The sequence below is a fragment of the Hylobates moloch genome, unplaced genomic scaffold, assembly GCF_009828535.3.
Source record: "Hylobates moloch isolate HMO894 unplaced genomic scaffold, HMol_V3 SCAFFOLD_13, whole genome shotgun sequence".
NCBI classification, from domain to species: domain Eukaryota; kingdom Metazoa; phylum Chordata; class Mammalia; order Primates; family Hylobatidae; genus Hylobates; species Hylobates moloch.
The window spans coordinates 105,430,017-105,451,989 of record NW_026652288.1 but is presented as its reverse complement, the minus strand read 5'-3'; the positions used below and the strand labels follow the sequence as shown (position 1 = coordinate 105,451,989).

General features: G+C 39.3%; 1 protein-coding gene across 11 annotated transcripts in view; it reads right to left on the bottom strand.

Moving 5' to 3' along the window:
• Positions 1 to 21,973, bottom strand: part of LRCH3 (leucine rich repeats and calponin homology domain containing 3) — a 93,648-nt gene that overhangs the window by 13,206 nt on the left and 58,469 nt on the right. For 4 of the 11 annotated variants that reach the window (XM_058426121.1, XM_032171979.2, XM_032171980.2 and 1 more), the window contains exons 11-18: positions 21,318 to 21,369; positions 20,701 to 20,850; positions 16,768 to 16,827; positions 14,964 to 15,017; positions 10,695 to 10,766; positions 4,235 to 4,283; positions 3,477 to 3,584; positions 348 to 466 (exon numbers count right to left, since the gene is read on the bottom strand). In XM_058426121.1, the coding sequence (XP_058282104.1) occupies positions 348 to 466; positions 3,477 to 3,584; positions 4,235 to 4,283; positions 10,695 to 10,766; positions 14,964 to 15,017; positions 16,768 to 16,827; positions 20,701 to 20,850; positions 21,318 to 21,369 (664 nt within the window). The remainder of the gene's footprint in view (positions 1 to 347; positions 467 to 3,476; positions 3,585 to 4,234; positions 4,284 to 10,694; positions 10,767 to 14,963; positions 15,018 to 16,767; positions 16,828 to 20,700; positions 20,851 to 21,317; positions 21,370 to 21,973) is intronic. The other 7 variants (XM_032171987.2, XM_032171984.2, XM_032171986.2 and 4 more) reach the window with 5 other exon arrangements.

The following is a 21,973-nucleotide window of genomic DNA, read 5'->3' as shown; positions in this document are numbered from 1 at the left end:
GGGAGGTGGAGGCCAGTGGATCACCTGAGGTCAGGAGTTCGAGACCAGCCTGGCCAACATGGCGAAACTCCTTCTCTACTAAAAATACAAAAATTAGCTGGGTGCAGTGATGGGCACCTGCAATCCCAGCTACTCAGGAGGCTGAGGCAGAAGAATTGCTTGAACCCACGAGGCATAGGCTGCAGTGAGCCAGGATCACGCCACTGAACTCCAGCCTGGGTGACAGAGCCAGACTCCGTCTAAAAAAAATAAAAATAAAAATGATGTGTCAAATGAAGAAGTGATCACAGGATTATGATCTATAGCAGTAACACTGAAAAAGTGTAAGTCAAAGGTAATGTACATACTTTACGCAGTTGATCTATTAATTCCAGCTCTTCTTCTTTCTGTCTTGAATTCTGTCTTGTTATGGAATCTGTAGAATCAGTGGTAGGTGCAGCAGATGGAGGAAGGGGTGAAGCATGACCTATAAAAATATTAATATGTAAGACGGAAAGGCAACTGGCAGTGCTGGGAAAACATCCGGATCTGCCTCATCACAGTTTCCCTGCAAGTGTGGTGTGTCGCTTCTACTTCCTGGATTGACTTTTTAAAAGGGTTTTTATTATAGAGATTTTCAAATATACACAACAGAGAATAGTATAGAAAACTACATAATGTTCATTACCCAGTTGACTCAACTAGTTTTGTTTGATTACATCCACTTAAAAATGTTTTTATTGAAAATACACATACAGAAAAATACACAAATCCTAAGCACAGTGCTCAATAAATTCTCCTCACCAAGTGAACACAATCAGGTTTTTAATGCAATCTTACCAATCCCAGGAGCCCCTTCCATGCTCCTTGCCCATAAGTACCCAAAGTGCTCAAAACTGCACCCTGACTTTTAACACCGTAGGCTGGTCTGGTTCATTTTTGAACTTTGTATAAATTATGCTGTATTGTATGTATTCTTTTGCTTCTGGCTTCCTTTGATCAATGGTATGTTTATGAGATTTATCCATGTTGCTGTATATAGGAATTGGTTCATTTTCATTGCTTATATGGTATTCCATTGTACAAATATACCACAATTCACTTATCCATTCTACTGATGGACATTCAGTTTCAGGCTATTATGAATAATGCTGCTATGAATATTTTTGTACACGTTTTTGGTACATGTGTACATATTTCTCAAATGTAAAACTGCTGGTCATAGGGTACACAGTCATCCCTCAGTATCCAGGGGAAATTGTTTCCAGAAACCACCCCTCTCATACCAAACTTTGTGGATGCTCAAGTCACTCATATAAAATGTAGTATTATTTGCATACAAACTATGCATATCCTCCTTTATACTATACTTTAAATCATCTCTATGTCACTTACAATACTTAATACAATGTAAATGCTATATAAATTGTTACTATACTGTATTTCACAATTAGTATTATTTCTTTATTGTGGCATTGTTTACTATTGTTGTCCTGTTTCTCAAGACTTTTCTGTCCATGACTGTTGAATACATAAATACAGAATCTGTGGGTACAGAGGCTAACTGACAACAGTCTTCCATGCTTTCTTACACTCTTGCCAGCAGTGCATCTGTAGTTTGACTTTTAAATCTTACTGTGAATGCACCTGTTGGTAACATTAAAGGTAAGTTGTGTTTTTTTTGTTTTTTGAGACAGGGTTTCACTTTGTCACCCCAGCTGGAATGCAATCGTGCAATCTTGACTCACTTCAGCCTCAACCTCCTGGGCTCAATCCATCCTCCCGCCTCAGCCCCCCAAGTAGCTGTGACTACAGGCCTGCACCACCATGCCTAATTTTTCTTTTTTTTTTTTTTTTTTGAGACGGAGTCTCGCTCTGTTGCCCAGGCTGGAGTGCAGTGGCACCATCTCAGCTCACTGCAAGCTCCGCCTCCCAGGTTCATGCCATTCTCCTGCCTCAGCCTCCCGAGTGGCTGGGACTACAGGCACCCGCCACCACGCCTGGCTAATTTTTTTTGTATTTTTAGTAGAGATGGGGTTTCACTGTGTTAGCCAGGCTGGTCTCGATCTCCTGACCCGTGATCTGCCCGCCTCAGCCTCCCAAAGTGCTGGGATTACAGGCGTGAGCCACCGCACCCAGCCAATTTTTTGTATTTTTTTAAGAGATGGGATTTTGCCATATTGCACAGGATGGTCTCGAACTCCGGAGCTCAAGTGATCCCACCTACCTTGGCCTCCCAAAGTGCCAGGATTACAGGCATGGGCCACCATGCCTGGCCTATTTTTTAATTTTTTTTGAGACATAAGTTTCACACTGTCATCCATGCTGGAGTGCAGTGGCGCAATCTCAGCTACAGCCTCCACCTCCTGGGTTCAAGCGACTCTGCCTCAGCCTCCCGAGTAGCTGGGATTACAGGCGCCCGCCACCACGCCTGGCCAGATTTTTTGAGACACGCAGGGTCTTACTGTACCGCCCAGACTGCAGCACAGTGGCACCATCTCGGCTCACTGCAACTTCTGCCTCCCAAGTTCAAGCAATTCTCCTGCCTCAGCCTCCTGGGTAGCAGGAATTACAGGCGCCTGCTGCCACATCCGGCTAATTTTTGTATTTTTTCAGTAGAGACGGGGTTTCACCATGTTGGCCAGGCTGGTCATGAACTCCTGAACTGACGTGATCTGCCCGCCTTGGCCTCCCAAAGTGCTGGGATTACAAGTGTGAGCCACCATGCCCAGCCATTTTTTGTATTTTTAGTAGAGACAGGGTTTCACCACCTTAGCCAGGCTGATCTCGAACTCCTGACCTCAAGTGATCTGCCTGCCTCGGCCCCCCAAGCGCTGGGATCACAGGCGTGAGCCACCATGCCTGACCTTATTTTTGTTTGTTTGTTTGTTTTAAGAGACAGAGTCTTGCTCTGTTGGCCAAGCTGGAGAACAGTGGTGCTTTTAATTGTAACTCATTGTAACCCTGAACTCCTGGGCTCAAGCAGTCCTCCCTGCCAGCTTCCCAAGTAGCTGGACCACAGGCACACACCACCATGACAAAAGTTGTTATTTTAGACTTGAAATGTTTGTTTCCACTCCCAGGTGACTTCTTTGGGGACCAGGGAGAAATTTGTCATTATTAACTAAAAGAACATGAGACTTTAAGTAGATTTTTAAAAAATTATTGTTTTAAGAAAATAGCTTTTATCGATAGAAAAATGAGAAAAAGAGTTCATTACCAAGACAAAGAACATTCTCTAAAGCCTTGAAAGAGCATTTTATTTGTTCAAACACTCTATAACCTGCTTTTGGGTGGTACTAAGAAACTTTCTAATCCAAACAAATTCAGATAAGATTTTCCTGCTTTAATATCAGTGAGATCACAGACACATGCTTTTGCCAAGCTGATAGCTTTGTTTTATACCATATGTAGAAGTTTAAAAGCATCCATCTAACAGCTAGCATCATTGTGTAAACCTCCCCTCGCCCCTGGCTTTTAAAATCACCACCACCTACCTTTGCTGATGTCTGCCCTGACACCTGCTCGGAAAAGGAAGCTTTCAGGTCGCTGAGGCTGATTTCTCTGGATAGCAGCAGGGAAAGAATATGCAGGGGAATGATGAACTAAATTAGCATGAAAAATAAAATGAGATTAAAGGAGATGAAAAGAAAATATAATAGCAGACATACAAGTTACCAAAGTAGCAAGTAAAAAATAAAATTAAACATGGTAATGATATAAAATGATAATTCTATTTAATAATGAAAAGTCTGGTACAGAAAATAATCATGAAAGCAGGAGGACTGCTTGTATGTATTTTACACTGGCATGTTATTTTTGGTGTATCAATAAAGGCGGAATGAATGTTAACATATTGAACAGTCTCCTGCAGACCTACGGCTGTTGTTCACTTATTCATGTCAAATGGCTGACTAGCTGAGCAACCAATTTAATATAAAAATGGGAAAAAAAAAAAACCCAGTGCTTTCCAATTCTGTATCTGACTGCTATCTCAGAAAAAGCAGCCACAGCTCTCTAACAAGTAATTTAGGAAAATCTTGGTAAAAAATTATAATCTTAGCCTGGTGCTGTGGCTTACATCTGTAATCCCAGCACTTTGGGAGAACAAGGCAGGAGGATCCTTTGAGCCCAGGAGTTTGAGACCACCCTGGTCAACACAGAAAGGCCTTGTCTCTATTTATTATTATTTTTTAAATAAAAAAATAAAGAATTATAATCTTGATGTGGTTAATTGCACCTTTGTGTCTATTACCTGTTTCTGTTGTAGGTGAACTTAATAGAGCATTAGGCCTGTCATCACTCTGTGGAGAAACAGACATGTATCAATAATTGTTATTCAAGAAGAAATACTTTCTACTTTTATGGTAATTTTGAAATTATAAAAGACAAAAAAGCAGGTAACTCTCTTTCATGATTAAGTCTAGAGATGAGAATTTGGGCCAGGTGCGGCGGCTCATGCCTGTAATCCCAGTACTCTGGGAGGCTGAGGTGGGAGGATCACCTGAGAGCAGGAGTTGAGACCAGCCTAGGCAACATAGCGAGACCCTGTCTCTACAAAACATTTACAAAATCGCTCAGGCATGGTGGTGTGCTCCTGTAGAGGCTGAGGAGGGAGGGTTGCTTGAGCCTAGGAATTAAAGATTGCAGTGAGCTATGATTGTGCCACTGCACTCCAGCCTGGGTGACAGAGGGAGACTCTCTCTCTCCCTCTCTCTCTTTTTGAGACAGGGTCTCACTCTTGTCGCCCAGGCTAGATTGCAATGGCATGCTCTCCCAGGCTCAGGTGATCCTTCTACCTCAGCCTCCCAAGTAGTTGAGACTATAGGCGCACATCACCATGCCCAGTTAATTTTTGCATTTTTTTGTAAAGACAGGGTCTTGCCATGTTAGCCAGGTTAGTCTCAACCTCCTGGGCTCAAGCGATGCACCCGCCTTAGCCTCCCAAAGTGCTGGATTATAGGCATGAGCTACCGTGCCTGGCCTGACGCCCTCTTCAAAAAAAAAAAAAAGAAGAAAAAGAAATGAGGATTTGATGAAATGAATTAATTCTTTATTTTTAAAACCCAAGTTTTTTTTTTTGAGACGGAGTTTAGCTCTTATTGCCTAGGCTGGAGTGCAATGGCACGATCTCAGCTCACCACAACCTCTGCCTCCTGGGTTCAAGCAATTCTTCTGCCTCGGCCTCCCAAGTAGCTGGGATTACAGGCATGCACCACCATACTCAGCTAATTTTTTTGTATTTTTAGTAGAGATGGGGTTTCTCCATGTTAGTCAGGCTGTTCTCGAACTCTCAACCTCAGGTGATTCGCCTGCCTCAGCCTCCCAAAGTGCTGGGATTACAGGCATGAGCCACCACGCCTGGTTTTTCTTGGCTCACTACAACCTCTGCCTTTCGGGTTCAAGTGATTCTCCTGCCTCAGCCTCCCGAGTAGCTGGGATTACAAGCATGTGCCCCCACACCGGGCTAATTTTGTATTTTTAGTAGAGACAGGGTTTCTCCATGTTGGTCAGGCTGGTCTCAAACTCTCGACCGTCAGGTGATCCACCTGCCTCGACCTCCCAAAGTGCTGGGATTATAGGCATGAGCCATCGCGCCCGGCCTAGTTGTATTTATATAAAGACAGTCCATTATTTAACAAGCTCTTCCTAAGACTATGAAAAATGATCATCCTAAGACAGAAAATGTTACTGGGAAATATATGAGAAAGAAAAAGCAGCATTTTATTTTCTAATAGTATTTCTCCATAATAGTTTCTAAAGTACTTTTTTCTCTGGAGAATAAAACTTAATATTTTTAAAAAGTAATACAGGTTTCCTAATTTCGGTTAGGAAAGAAGATGTTTAAGAGATGATAGATATATTGTCTACACTAGTATTTGAGTCCAAGACATTTTCAATTCATTGACCAAAAGAACTGTAAAAAGGAGGAAGAACTAGCTAAACAGTTACAAAGCTTACCTAAAGAAAGGGAAAGGTAGTTAAGCTAATTTACAAAGAAATGTTGGTTGACTAGGTTAAGATGTTGAAGACTTGGCAGGGGAGTACAATTAAGAAAAGCTAGAATAGGCCAGGTGCGATGGGTCACATCTGTAATCCCAACACTTTGGGAGGCTGAGGTGGGTGGATCACATGGTCAAGAGATTGAGACCATCCTGGCCAACATGGTGAAACCCCGTCTCTACTAAAAATAAAAAAATTAGCTGGGCATGGTGGCGGGCGCCTGTAGTCCCAGCTACTTGGGAGGCTGAGGCAGGAGAATCACTTGAACATGGAGGCGGAGGTTGTAGTGAGCCGAGATGGCGCCACTGCATTCCAGCCTGGGTGACGGAGCGAGACTCCGTCTCAAAATAAATAAATAAATAAAAGAAAAGCTAGAATAACATTAATAGTATTTTAGGCCTTGACATCTAATTGCCTTGAAATATAATCTAAATATATTATAACTTTATGATACAACTAAGGCACATTTCTGGACATGACTCTAAAACTAACACAAACATACAGATCTGCTCCCATACTTTCCCCACCATTGGTTTCAATATTTTCAGAACTCTTACATCGCTACTTAGAGTTGGGTCAGATAAATGACGACAAATAATTTTAACTGCTAAAAATAAATAAATAAATAAATAAATAAATAAACAAACAAACCAAGGCCATATGTTGAGAAAATTCTCCAGACTCACCAGGAGACAATTTTCTGGTAACAATTCCCGAGTCTGATATCACAGGTTGAGAACTAAGATTTAAACAGTGAGCTGAGCTCGTGAGTAAGGCAGTGTGTTCACATCTTAAGTGGAAAAGACATGTTGGTCAGGTTTATAGATGCAAGTAAACTAAGTTCTGGGTGAGCTGAGCCCGTAAGGCAGTGTGTTCACATCTGAAGTGGAAAAGACATGTTCATTGGGTTCATAGATGCAAGTAAACTAAGTTCTGGGTGTTGAGAAAAAATGGAAATTTAAATAAGAAATTTAATTCAAACAAGAGTAACAGAAGCTGGTAAAAGGAATGAACAAGTACATGAGGCAAAAGCCAGGTATCTTTACAAGGAAATAAAAGACTATGTTTATTTTCAAGGGCTGTGAATAAGTAGAAAGTTGGTTAAACAAAGACATGTTCAAGGACCAATAATACAAAAAGAAAAACATTCAAGGTAGAGATTATTCTAGACATGGGGGAAAAATATTTTCAAAAATTTAAAAAACACTTATTAACAGGACATAGACTAGAAATGTAAAAGTATTAAGGAATAAAAGGAGAAAGTTAACAGGCAACTTTATGAGATGAGAAAGAAGAGCTGAAACAACACTGAAGGGCAGCGAACGTTCTCTCCTTTGGTTTGAAACAGCAACAGGCCGGGCGCAGTGGCTCATACCTGTAATCCCAACACTTTGGGAGGCAGAGGTGGGCGGACTGCCTGAGGTCAGGAGTTTGAAATCAGCCTGGCCAACACGGTAAAATCCCATCTCTACTAAAAATACAAAAATTAGCTGGGCGTGGTGGGGGGCGCCTGTAATCGCAGCTACTCGGGAGGCTGAGGCAGGAGAATCCCTTGAAACTGGGAGGCGGAGGTTTGTAGTGAGCCGAGATCTCACCACTGCACTCCAGCCTGAGCAACAGAGCAAGAGTCCGTCTCAAAGGAAAAAAAAAAAACAGCAACAGATAATACACAACTGGGTATGGTGAAAACAAAGCCAGAAGAGAGGAGACTTGTAAAAATGGTTTCTGAAATGTATTTTTATTAAAGCTATAAATCTAAGTGACTTGCATTCTGGGATACTAAAATCATTAGCTTAAATCACTGTGAGGCCATTAACTACATTTGGGAACTCTAGGAAAACTGGAGAGCAAAAAAAAGGTTAAGAAATAATCTCTCACTAGAGAATTTAGGCAATGGAAAGAAAAAAAACCCAGAAACTGATATAAGCTCAACTTTTAAGCCTGGCTAAGCAATAAAAGAAATAAACTCATAAGTATAATGTATAATTGCTGTGAAAGTAATAGAAAGACTAAAAAATAAGGAATAAATCTTTTAAAATAATCATTTGACAGTACAGCAGGTCAGATAGAAAAAAAAGACTTATCTATCTTAAATCTAGTGAAGTTTTATATTTAATCTCACATGACAGTCACTGTAGAACAAGACACTGTGGTCTGTCTGGACCACACAACTTTTGGCACAGTCAAAACAACTCTCAGTTATGACTCTGAATAAGCCACAATGCCCGAAGGTGTTCATGGAGTACAACAAATTAACTTCTCTCCCATACATCTAGAATGGTGCCAGTTATGGGCCTTCCTTGAGATCATTTTGAAAGAAAGTTGCTGAAATAATTTTCTGTGTTGTTCCAATAAGGATCCCAGTTGAGAAAAGCTAGCAAAGGATTACCATGGAAGAGAATTATAAAGTTTTTTCAGGAGGCATCCAGGTATGTAAGGCATGTTCAGCAATAACCAGAGGAGGTTCCTCAGATTTACAGTTGTTATAAAGTTGAGGTTATTAGCCGGGCTTGGTGGCGGGCACCTGTAATCCTAGCTACTTGGGAGGCTGAGGCAGGAGAATCGCTTTAAACCCGGGAGGCAGAGGTTGCAGTGAGCCGAGATCATGCCGTTGCACTCCAGCCTGGGCAACAAGAGCAAAACTCCGTCTCAAAAAAAAAAAGCTGGGGTCAGCATTTAAAAAAACACAATGCAGACAGACTAAACTGAGGGTTACCAGAGGCTGGGAAGGGTAGTGGGAGGGTGGTGGAAGGAAATGGGGATAGTTAATGGGTCCAAAAAAAATAAAAAGAAAAAGATCCAGCATTTGATAGTACAAAATGGTCATCATAGTCAATAATTTAATTGTACATTTAAAAATAACTAAAGGAGTACAATTGGATTGTTTGTAACACAAAGGATAAATGCTTGAGATGATGGATAGCCCATTTACCTGATATAATTATTATGCACTGTATACCTATATCAAAGCACCTCATGAACCCCATATACACACTATGTACCCACAAAAATTAAAAACTAAAAAAAAAAAAAGGGCATGATACAAGAATTCGGTTTTAATGTTTTTAGAGACACAGTCTTGCACTGTCCCAGGCTGGGGTACAGTGGTGTGATCACAGCTCACTGCAGCCTTGAGTTCCTGGCCTCAACTGTATTCCCCCTTGGGCTACCAACACTGGGATGACAGGTGTGAGCCAGTGTGCCTGGCTCAGTGCAACAATTTGAAAGTATTCTGGTACATGAGACAAGTAAAAATTTTCAAACAGCAAAATTAAATATTCAGGAAAAAATAAAGAATACAACACATGGAAAATAACTGTCATTTAGAAGTTGAAGGAGGTTGGGCGCAGTGGCTGACACCTAGCACTTTGGGAGGCTGAGGCAGGATGATCTCTTGAGATCAGCCTGGGCAATATAGTGAGACCTCGTCTCTACAAAAACTTAAAACATGAGCCAGGCATGGTGATGCGCATCTGTATTCCAGCTACTCAGGAGGCTAGGGTGGGAGGCTCCAGCCTGGGAGACAGAGCAAGACCCTGTCTCAACACACAGAAGACGTGTAACTAAAACATCTGAGAACGGCAGTGGATACTGAGCAAAATGAAGACCAAAAATTTAAAAATCACCCTAAATGAGCAAGCTCTAATGAGGGATGTATTTCTAGTTGTGGACCATGAAGCCAGATGGAGGGCACAGAACTTGCGAAAATTCATTAAAGATTAACAGTCTGGGAAAGGCATGTAAAAGGATCTGAGTTTATTTAGGAAGAAGCTAAGGATGGCATCGTAATTGTTTTTAAATTCTTACATTAAAAAAATTGTATTTTGTGTAAAAAAAAAAAGGATTCTTACATTAAAAAATGCTAAATAACTAGAAAATCTCCACTCTGGAAAGAAAAGAAGTATAAACCATAGCAGGACAGTTCTAAGTTAGACAAAGGTCTTCTTGACAGTGAGAATTGTTGATCATTTTGTACATATCCAGTGACAACAAATATGGAATTACCATTCCTAGAGGCCTTCAAAAAATAAAATACTACAGGTTCTTAATTTTTAGTTTAGATTAAATTTTTCCAGAAGGTGGAATGTATCATCTCTTTTGACCTTATTGCTGATAAAAAGCAGGGGTTTGCGATTTTTTTCCTTATAGGGCCAGACTGTACATATTTTAGGCCTGTAGGTATATAATCTTGGTCACAATTATTCCACCTCAGCTGTTTACTGTGCAAGCAGCCATAGGCAATGCATAAACAAAAGGGACTGGCTATATAAAAATAAAGCTTTATTTATAAAAACAAGTGGCCTAGGGGCCATAGTTGGTTGACCCCTACTGTAGAAGGTTTTGGTAGTGATAGTTTTTTTGGACTCAAATTATTTTGCATGCACATTAGACAACAGAGTTAATTCAATATTATATACTAACCAAAGTGAAATAATAACTCACAAGAAAAACACCTTTGATAAAAAAAATCAGAATGACACATCAAACAGAATCTGAATACAAAGAATTAATGTGAGCTCTATGACTATCTCTAGCATCATAAAACTTTCAAAAAATTTCAAGGGAAATCAATGTTAAACAAATAGTTTCATAAACAGGTGTATTTATGCGATCCTGTATTTCAGATTGTTAGATCAATTCGCCGAAAAATTCAAGACCTTATATCCACCTCCTCCCCAAACTTCCTGGTGAATTACAATAACAAGAGATACCTTAAGAGGCGTGAAGGCAGAAGAATGAGGCAGGGTAGCGGCACAGCCCACTTGATTCAACCCTGACAGCGACTACATTTCAAATGAGAAAGAGAAGAAACAGAAGGCAGCATTTATGTTAGCAAACGTCAGGCAGGCAGATCTGACTAGTGAAATGAGAAAAAGAAAGGTCACTGACAATCTTTCAAATGGTTTCCTAAGCTACTGACAGGGCAAGAGGAGAATATTTGGGGGACAAAAACCCATGGACACAGTTTTTCCACTTGTATAATTCAGGATAGTCTCAATACCGCATGCCGCATTAATCAAGAAATGAAAGGCATGATTTATGAAAAATGATTTTATGCAGAAATAAAACAGAATATCAACATTTTTAGCATAGTAGCCTTGAAACTAATGAGTCCTGTTCCTATGATGGGGGATTTTAACCAAGCAGAACTGGCATGAATAAAAACAGTATTTTTTCAACATTAATCCAAATTAGATATGTTATAATTAGGACGTGAGGATTCTGCATCAACCGGAAGGAGGAACCAGCATTTCATCTCTGCCTCTGTGAAATTCCTAATGACTATAAGAGGGGAAGGTAGAATTTCCCTTTTCTTCGAATCCTTTATCTTTCACCAACCAACATAACAACTGGTTAGATGTATTAGAGATATAGTTAGATTGTACATATATATAATTATTGTCAGTTAAAAAGAAAAAAATTTAAAGTATTTATTATATAGAATTTTGATTACAGGTAAGAGGTGCTCAAAACATGACAATTTTTCTTATTTGCCACATGGAGAGTGGAAATCAGAGAAGACAATACTTTCACAAAGAGCCCTGGATAAGGTTTTACCTATTAAAACAACAAAATGCCAAGAGCTTAAAAATAGTGAAGTCTTTATAAGTAATTTTTAAAAATTTAAACTAGGACCATAAATTTCTAAACTATGAGATAAATGAACAAGAAAACAAATGGGTGTTTAGGAAAAGGTATGTATACGGTCAATAAAATAAATACAACTGTATTTTTAATGAGAATTAACATATTTTTGTTTGACAAAAGAAGCATGTAACACACAATGTATTACATGTATCACAAAATCTATCTTAAGGCAGCAAATAATGAAGATAAAAATATACCAAAGAGCAAAACTGTGGCAATGGTAATACACTGTGTATGCTTCTGGGGTTTAGATTTCCTGGGCCTGCTTTTTAATCAAAGGTAATGGAACTACTGCCAATGTCAAATATAAAAAGGAAAACTAGGAGTGGAGAAGAAGAGGTAAAATGAGCCTCATATTCTTTTAAAATGAGACCTGATTTAGACGAAAGCAACAGGAGCTTGAGGGGTAGCCCGAAGAGAATGTCAGTGTAAACTGATATTAGCTGTTATAAATCTTTATTTCAAATCCTAAGTTTCAAGGTCTTTAAATCAAATTCAGCATTTACCTTACGATATCGTTCATCAGACCTTTTCACCACGAAACAATTTAATAATCAGTAGATGCACAGAATTTATATGTTCATTCAGGCCGGGCGTGGTGGCTCACGCCTGTAATCCCAGCACTTTGGGAGGCCGAGGCGGGCGGATCACGAGGTCAGGAGATCGAGACCATCCTGGCTAACACGGTGAAACCCTGTCTCTACTAAAAATACAAAAAATTAGCCAGGCGTGGTGGCAGGCGCCTGTAGTCCCAGCTACTTGGGAGGCTGAGGCAGGAGAATGGCTTGAACCCGGGAGGCGGAGCTTGCAGTGAGCCGAGATTGTGCCACTGCACTCCAGCCTGGGCGACAGAGCGAGACTCCGTCTCAAAAAAAAAAAAAAAAAAAAGATTATATGTTCATTCAGGAAATATTTACTGAGCACCTAATATATCCCAGGAACTGTGGTAGGGATGGAGTGTATTAAGGTATATTAAGACAAAATAGAATATCCTTGTGTTCATGAAGCTTATAGTCTAGTAGTCCAACAGAAAAGAGATAATAAAAGAATAAACAAGCTGGGCACGGTGGCTCATGCCTGTAATCTCAGCACTTTGGGAGGCTGGGGCAGGAGGACTGCTTGAGCCCTGGAGTTAGAGACCAGCCTGGGCAATACAGTGAGACCCTGACTCTACAAAAAAATTAAAAAATTAGCCACATGTGGTACATGCACCTGTAGTCCCAGCTACTCAAGAGGCTGATGCTTCAAGGAACCATGCTCATGCCACTGCACTCCAGCCTCGGCAACAGAGGGAGACTCTGTCTCAAAATAATTAAATAAATAAATAAAAATAAAAAATAAAGTAAAATTAAATTAAAAAATAAAAATAATAAACACCCAAATTAAACTACCATGATAAAAAAAATTACTGTGACAATAGTAATACACTATGTATACTTCCTGGGCCTCCTCTTCATCAAATGTACTGGAGCTCCTGTCAGTTTATTTAACTGTCAAACTGTGGGCTGATTCAAGGGTAGTGGGCTGCAGAAAAGTCATGTTAAAGATGGGACATTTAAACAAATACCTGATAGATGAGTAGGAATTAATCAAGGGGTATATGCAGGGAGGGAAAGGCATTCTATGTAAAAGAAACAGCATTTGCAAAGGTCTGAGATGGGAAAGGGCTTATGATATTTGAAGAGTTGGAAACAATGCTGGTACAGCACAAGCCCAGAGAGGAGACTGGAGAGGGAGGCAGTAGAGCACGAAGGAGCTTCGAGGCCACGTTCAGATTTCACTCTAAGCAACAGGAGCCTTCTGAAGCACAGTTTTGATAATATGAAGTTTTATTTAAAATACGACTCTTTTTGCACAGTGTTGGTTGGATACTATTTGGCAGACAAATATGAGATGTGCTTTTAAAGGTCATCGAACTTAGAAGAAATTCCTTGCTTTTAAAGGGCATCTAATTTGGAGGATCAGACAGGAATACTGATAACTAAAACTTCAGTGAATGTGTTTTGACAAACGGCCGAAGGGAATTTCAAGTTACACACTAAGGGGATTTTGCCATTGTTGTTTTTCTAAATTCCACTGTTTTGTTGACAAAAAAGTCTTGGCACTCAGACTTATACCACTTATTACATGTGTTATTGAACCTTCAGTTTCGTAAACGGTTTTCAGTTTCAGTATGGTGTTTAATGCAGGTTCTCCCATCAGCCAGACAGATGTGGATTACCAGCCTTGCACTTACTATCTATGTGACCTTGGACAAGTTACATTCTGGGCCTCAGTAATCATTTGTAAAAAGGTGGTAAGTTTAACCTTCACTCTTAAGGTTGCTGTGAGGAGTAAATGAGATAATTTTTTTACGTGTTTGGATCATCGGAGGCTCTCAGTATTTGTCTACATTTTTAACTTACTATTCGCTTCTTAGGCCAATTCACTTAAACTAAAACTCTAGAGTGTGATGATTGTATTCACCTAGAAGACTGCCCAGTTAAAAGGTGCTTTATCCATCTCAAGGGAAATGAGGATTGCAGAATACACAGCAATGTGAACAGACCATGGAAGTTGATGTAACAGGAATGTCATGCTGAAGCATGCAGCTCACGCAGCAGGACGCACCCTGGCAGCAGTTACTAGCACTGTAGATACTAGACTTCTGAACGTACTACTATGAAAACAATCACATAAAACATGATGGGGAAAGAAATTCTAGAAATGGTTAGAATTCTTTCGCAAGGCTAATAAGACTTTAAATAAACCTTCCATCTTATACTCATTTTGCGCTGATGAAACAGGCAATAAAAGTAAACCAGTGTTAAACACGATCAGCAGTTAATATTTCCTTAGGTTTAAAAAGTGAACATGAAGGAATGATCTTGAGCTGTAAGTACTTAAACCAAAGTGAAGGATTTTCAGTAGCTGAAAATACATCATAAAATTGGATGCCAAATATACAGCTGTGCAATCAGTGTCATGAGTCACCTTAACATACATGACCCATGAGCCAAATTAATGATTCATAAGTAAGTGCTCCTGGAATTAGACACATTTAAAACATGATTGTTATGCCTCTGTTCCCAGCACACACAGCCAATGCGGTTCTCAGTGCAGATGTCTTCCTTTTGGTGGCACTGACAAAGATACGAGCTGCACAACTTTGAAACACTGGGTCAATCACAAATGGTCATGTGGGAAAATGGTTTAGTTCTTCATAAAGCATTTAGTAATGATGCTCATCATGTTTTATGGTATTTAGATGGTTTCTGAATAAAAAGTACAATAGCTATCCTTTAATCTCTAAACACAGAAATGTAAAACTCCGTTTTGTGCAAAACTCTTACCACTAACAAGGCACTATCATCAGTGTGCTGAGACCTTCTGGATGGGAAGGGGCACTGGAGAGGTGGAGAAAAATGAAGCAATGTCAAAAACAAACTACGCACACATGTGACGCATTTCACGAATACACACACAAGGAAAGAGACATATTAAGACATACTTTTGAAGATGCTGACATAGAGGACCACATTCACAATCATGTGGAATTCATGCATTATAATAGTCAGTAACTTGGTTCTGAGTACTGATCTTCTCCCAGAGTTTAAAAAACTTCAAATACGATCTTATTGTCTAAAACCTTACAAAGCAAGGAGGGAAGAGAAAGCTGGAGAGAGATGTAACAAAAACACAAAGAACCTGTAGTCACTTAGTGAGCCAGTGACAAACAAGAAGCCCAGAGTCATAATTTCTAGTCCAAGTATCTCTTCATTTTCTTTCTTAAGCAAAATGAAAAGTACAATTACAATTTTTAGAACTGTTTGTTATTGTCCTGTGGAGCTTTAGTTTTCTTGAGAATGAATTACTTGAAAACAATCATCAAGAAGGAAATATTGGGGTAAAAAAGAAAACACACACTAAATTTATCAAACTTTGGTTGTCGAAAATGTGTTAGAATTATTACCAGGTGAAGAAAAGGCAAGTGAACATATGCTGGAGCCAATCTTTGAGGTATTATACAAATATATAATGTTCTAACGTCACACAACAGAAGTAGTTCTATGTCTGATAAAAGTTTTTAAACCCTTTATAATGGACAATTGAAAACATTTCAAACAATACACTTTTCCATACCAGAAACTCCTGTGCTTTAAAAACACTGAAAATTGTTGCTTGTAAAGCCCCATGTGTTAGGTTTTCAAATAACTTATTTTATGAAAAAGCAAAGTCAAAATTCACATGGAACAACGCTTTTATGCATTTTTCAAGGAGGTAATGATCTTAAGTTGAAAAAAACTGGGCCAGGCGCAGTGGCTCACGCCTGTAATTCCAGCACTTTGGGAGGCCGAGGCAGGTGGATTATGAGGTCAGGAGTTCGAGACCAGCCTGACCAACACAGTGAAACCCCGTCTCTACTGAAAATACAAAAATTAGCCGGGCGTGGTGGTGCACACCTGTAATCCCAGCTACTCAGGAGGCTGAGGCAGGAGAATCACTTGAACCCAGGAGTCGGAGGTTGCAGTGAGCCAATATCGTGCCACTGCACTCCAGCCTGGGTGACAAAGTGAGACTCTGTCTCAAAAAAAAAGAAAAAACTAGAAGGTTTTTAACGGGAAAATGGTTAATGAGAAAATCGACTACAATAAAAACATTTAGTAAGCTTCATTTTAACAGAATAGGTGTGTAGATTTTTAAAAGGTTAAGTGATTTATTTTCTGTTAATCTGTAAGAAAAATGTACTATTTGATATTATAAAATAAGTGTTATCATTGATGGCACTGAATCTGAAATCCTGTGTAAGAGTCTTTATTTGTTTAGTAGCCACTCCATTTACCTGTACCAGGTAAAGCTCCCAGGACTCTACACACAACGCTTCAAAAGTGGAGGAGAGGGGGACGGTGCCTCTGGTGGGGGTCAAGGAGGGAAGTATCATCTCTAGATGGATGTGTACAGCTGAAAAAAGCCTTGATCTATAGATTCTAGCAAACTCCTTGGCTTGTATCATCTCCCTCATAAGGAGAATTTTGTGAGGGGGAAAAAGAAAATGGCAATATTCTGAGCACTGAAAACATGATAATTACATGTAAACATTTCATTTCCATTGCAAAAATAATCAACTCCAAAGAAAAGGAGGTTACATCAACTTACCTCGCCATCTACGCCATCTAGGAGCGGGTGCTGTTTTTGTGGACTTTGTGATGCTTTTTGCTATATAACCCCAAAACCCCCCAAAAAAGGAAGTTGGTTAGAGCCTGGAACGCTGCAAATAACAAATTCTATTTACTAAAATAATCACTCACATTAATTTTTTTACCTCTTGCATATAGCATTTTTCTAGATTTACTAGTTAGAAAATGTTTACTTAGAAATTTTAAAAACTATACATATATGTACACAAACACATTTACAATCAGAATATTGACCTCTTACTCGATGAACTTATTCTCTCCCTCTAATGGCTTTAGTCTCACTCGAATGCTAATAACTTTAGCTAGAAGCAAATCTCAGGTTTGTGTTTTCAACTGTCTATGCAAACTCTCTACTTGCAAACCCCACTCCACCTCCTATTTGACACATTCAAAAACAAACTCACAATGTCCCATACTAACTGGCTATTTTCTCCAACGTGTGATGTCTAATAATCTAATAATAATATTATAGCATTGGTGTGGTCCCTGCTTTACAACCTGCTCTACTGTATGTCACTGTGCACACAGTATTTCAGTGATTCTTCTACTGTGTGAGATAAAATATCATCATCACGTTCATTTAGAGATGAGAAAATCGAGAAGAGAGGCTATGCGGCACCTGCAACGTCTCCAAGTTCGTAAGCAGCATCACTGGTTTGGGCCTGCCTTCCGACTGCAGAGCCTGCGTTCTTTCCACAATGCTAGATCCTCGTTTGAAACCGTCCTTTCGGCCTCCAAACCTTGCTTTGGGAGCTTCTTTTTTTTCCACCCTCTTTAGTGATTTATTCACCATCTGTGATTTATTCACCATCTCTCTTATAGGTAATTCAGCAAATCCATTTTATTATAGTAATAGGGGATATAGCATCTACCAAACTAGTGTTAAGCATTAGGTATATCCATAATAATTCTGAGATAGTTAATATTTAATAGTTAAATATCACACACAGGAGGAACCTAACGGCATAAAATGGCTCAGTAACTTTCTGAAAGTCAAGCACACAGCGAGTGGCAAAGCTGGATTCAAATTCAGATATTTCTGAATTTAGGCTCTTGTCACTGTGCAATACTGCCGACCCTTAGGACCCTGAGAAACCATCTGGTTTTTATGCCTTATTTTGCACCCTAGTCTAACTATTGCAATTTCTTTCTTCTTCATTTCCCTCTTTCTAGTCTCTTTCTTCCTAACCAATTCTAACGCAAGTCAATTAGTTTTTCAGAAGTCTCTCTCTTCTCATGTTTTTTCCTGCTTTGAAACTCAGCGTTCTCTTTTATTTAATAGATCAAGATCCAACACTAATTTGACACTTAATCAAGACTCTCTACAAGTTGACTATCTCTTACTGGCTGTGTGACTTCTACAGAAGGCAAACTGAGTGAGTTAATTTATGCAAAACACATAGAACAGCACTTAAGATTCAGTGTTAACCATTATTACCGAGAGGCAGCACAGACTGTGCTCACAGAATAGGCTTCGGAGCCAACCTGCCTTGTTCTAATCACAGGATTTTAATCCTGCCACTTCCTGAGTATTTAATCTTAGTAAACTGTTATTCTCTCTGAGCATGTTTCCTTGTTCATAAAAAGAAAAAATGGTACCTCAAGAGATTGTTGGGAGAATTAAATGAGTAAATATGTATAATGTACTTAAAATAGTGCCTAGTACACAATAAGCATTAAGTTTTAAGTATTATTATCATCATCTCAATAATTCATTTTTCCCATAAGTCTTCAATACAAACTCTCTAGGCCAGCTGGTATTTCCTGCAAGTGCCATTATTTTAAATCTACAAATCATACAAGGCCATTCCCAGCTCCCATCCTGTTTAGATTTCCTCAGCCTAGAACGAGCCCCCCTTTACACCATCATCCAGTCTTTTCTTCCCAGCTATATCCTACCTACTCATTCTTCAGGGTCCCTATCATTTCTTTTTGAGGTCAATTCTGATGATACTTGTTCTCTAAGTCTTCTATTGTCTTGAATATAAAACTAGCACTTTCATTATAAGCTGCCTTATTTTCTGTTTTATTTGCGTTTATTTCCCTGACAAGGTCTAAGCTGTGCCTGGTGGGCAGGGCTTGTATTTTACGCATCTTTATATTCCTTGTACAACCAGCATTCCATGAAGGTCTATCAAGTCAAATGGACTAACAAAGTGAGGCTTTCAGAAGTCTAGGTTTGCCTGATTCAGAATACGAATATACTGTAAATGACCACATTGCTTAATCTTCCTAGACCTGCAGCTTCCTCATCTGTGAAACCTGAACACAAATGACCTATGAAGAATAAACCAATAAAGCATTTCCATTAGTTTCAAGAGAACTATATTAAAAAGTTTGTATGTAGTAACAAATCAAGTAGGGACCTAAGGGAAAGAGAAACGGTTAGACAAATGAGATATAGTGTGTATAGTGTTAGATGACTTGTGTGCAAATACAATCACAGAGACAAAGGAGGCGAGGAGAACATGGCCATGGGGGCATTAACAATTCTTATGAGGGTTGAAAAGGTACGAAAAGAAGAAACATCTCAGGGCAGACAAGGTTTTGAGGGAGGGAGGTAACTCTGTGAACTTCTGCTTGTAGGAATATTAATTTTAGTATTTCTGCTATTGGTCAAAAGATTTGCCTACTTTTTTTTTTTTTTTTTTTTTTTTGAGATGGAGTCTCACTCTGTCGACCAGGCTGCATGCAGTGCAGTGGTGCGATCTCAGCTCACTGCAACCTCCGCCTCCCAGGCTCAGACAATTCTTCCACTTCAGCCTCCTGGTTAGCTGGGATTACAGGCATGCACCACCACGCCCAGCTGATTTTTTTATTTTTACTTGAGACAGGGTTTTGCCATGTTGGCCAGGCTGGTCTCAAACTCCTGACCTCAGGTGATCCACCCACCTTGGCCTCCCAAAGTGCTGGGACTACAGGAGTGAGCCACCATACCTGGCCAGATTTGCCTACATTTTTATAGAAAACAATAGACAAGGGAACTTGTTGGATGAAGAGGAATCAGGTGAGAAAGAGTTAAACATCATCACCAGGGGTCTGGTACATTCAGAAAAAAAGAGTTTATCAGGTAAAACAGTAAAACAGACATATGCATGGTACTTAAAGAAGATGGTCTCTAGTTAAAGTATGAAATACAGCAAAGTCTTTAGTAGACAAGAAAAATTCATTTAATCATTCAACAAATACTTATTGACCATTACTATGAGCTAAGACCTGCTAAGGTCTAGGGATACAGCAGTAAGTAAAACAGACATGGTTCTTACCTTCATGGAGACTACAGATAAATGAGAGACAGATATTAAGTAAACAAAATTACAAATAATTAATTATGAAGAAAAAAATGATTTCAGAACAAAAAGATAAGTAATACAGGTAAAATAAAATGACAATGTTTCAGGCACTACTATAGAGGCTGCAAAATGTTAAGAAATATTAACGGGGTTGTTAATTGAATGTGTGTGGAGAGCAGAAAGGAACAAATCAAAGTTCCTGCGAAGGGTTAAGCCTGTGAGGCTAGCAAACTTTTGTTATTTACAAAAGCAAGGAAGCTGGAGAGAGGTCTGCGTAACAGTTTACATCTGCACGGGCCTTTTATGGTTCGCATAGCACTTTCACTTTCATCTTACTCATCTTTACTACGACACTAGAAACTGAGGAAACGGCAGCTGGATAGTAAAGTGACATGTCCAATGACAGATTTACCGTGAATAAGATAATCACTTCTATTGTCCTCATGCAGATAGACGCAAGTAAAAGAGACACTCTATTTAGTCAAGATTCCTTACAGGAGAAAAATGGTTGACATTTTAATGGACAATAAAAACCGACAGGCAAACAAATAAGCAGTTAGCCAGTCAGCAGCTTGAACCGTATCATTCAGAGGACTCACTTTGACAAAGTCCAGGACAGCATCTCTCTGGATCTGCTTGGTCCTTATTTTCTCCTCCTCATACTGCAGGGCAGCAAGCTGAGCCTCTCTCCGAGTGCGCTCTACTAACTGCTCCCTTCTCCGATGAAGTTCCAGGTCTGTGTGTGACAGCTGGAACCAAAGCGTTATCGTGCATATGAAGGTAAAAGTGAGGATCACATTACCAATATTCCCTATCAGTTTAGGAAACCACTGTTGACCCATGCAACTTTTGCTTTGAAGTCACCTAGCATTGCTTGAAATGTGTTTATTGCTAATCTTTTCCCATCTTGCACTGTTCTTATATATATATTAGGTTGGTGCAAAAGTAATTGCAGTTTCTGCCATTGAAAGTGATGGGAGAAACTGCAATTACTTTTGCACCAAACTAATACTATAAAGCCATCATGAAGGTAAAGATTTTCTACCTAGTGTCTAAAAACACTGTTAGCAAGTATCACGTACATACGTTATATTAATTGATTGAGACAGCTAGTAATGCTTAAATATACCTGGTAATTAATGGCAATTTAAGTATTATAAAAGAAAAAAAAATCTTAGTTTAAAAAGCAAAAATAAACACAACTACTAAACGTTACCTGATTGTGACTTGCTGATAGTGACAAGAGGGAAGATGGCTCAACTGGAACCCTGACCCAAAAAAGAAAGAAGAAAAAAACTCTTTGATAAAAAGACAAACAGATACATAAAAAACAAATGAAATTTTTATTGTAAATGTAGCTTTCTATTAATCAGTAGCAAACTGCCTAGTTAGCATTGAAGGAGTAGCTGCATTTTGTAAACCTAAGTCCAAGTCATTAAGTGAAACCAGAGGAAAATCTGATACCTCCAACCCGTTTCATGTGGTATCACTGTCTGCGTCAGCCAATACCACCAATACAGTTAATTGAGATCACTTTTCAAACACTATCATTTCTTTATAACACAAATAACTATTATCTTTGTTACCACCATGATTAAAACAAGATACATGTAAACTGAGATCCTTTTACACACATTTTATCAACTACAGAACCTGGTAACTGTACTTATAAAGCACACCTGCTCTTATTTTCAATCGATGAAGCAATTTTAACACAAAGATTCTGGTTTTTTTATTTTTAAGAAAAATATGAAGCCCCCCTTTTCTTTTTTTTTGAGACGGAGTCTTGCTCTGTCGCCCAGGCTGGAGTGCAGTGGCGCAATCTCAGCTCACTGCAAGCTCCGCCTCCCGGGTTCACGCCATTCTCCTGCC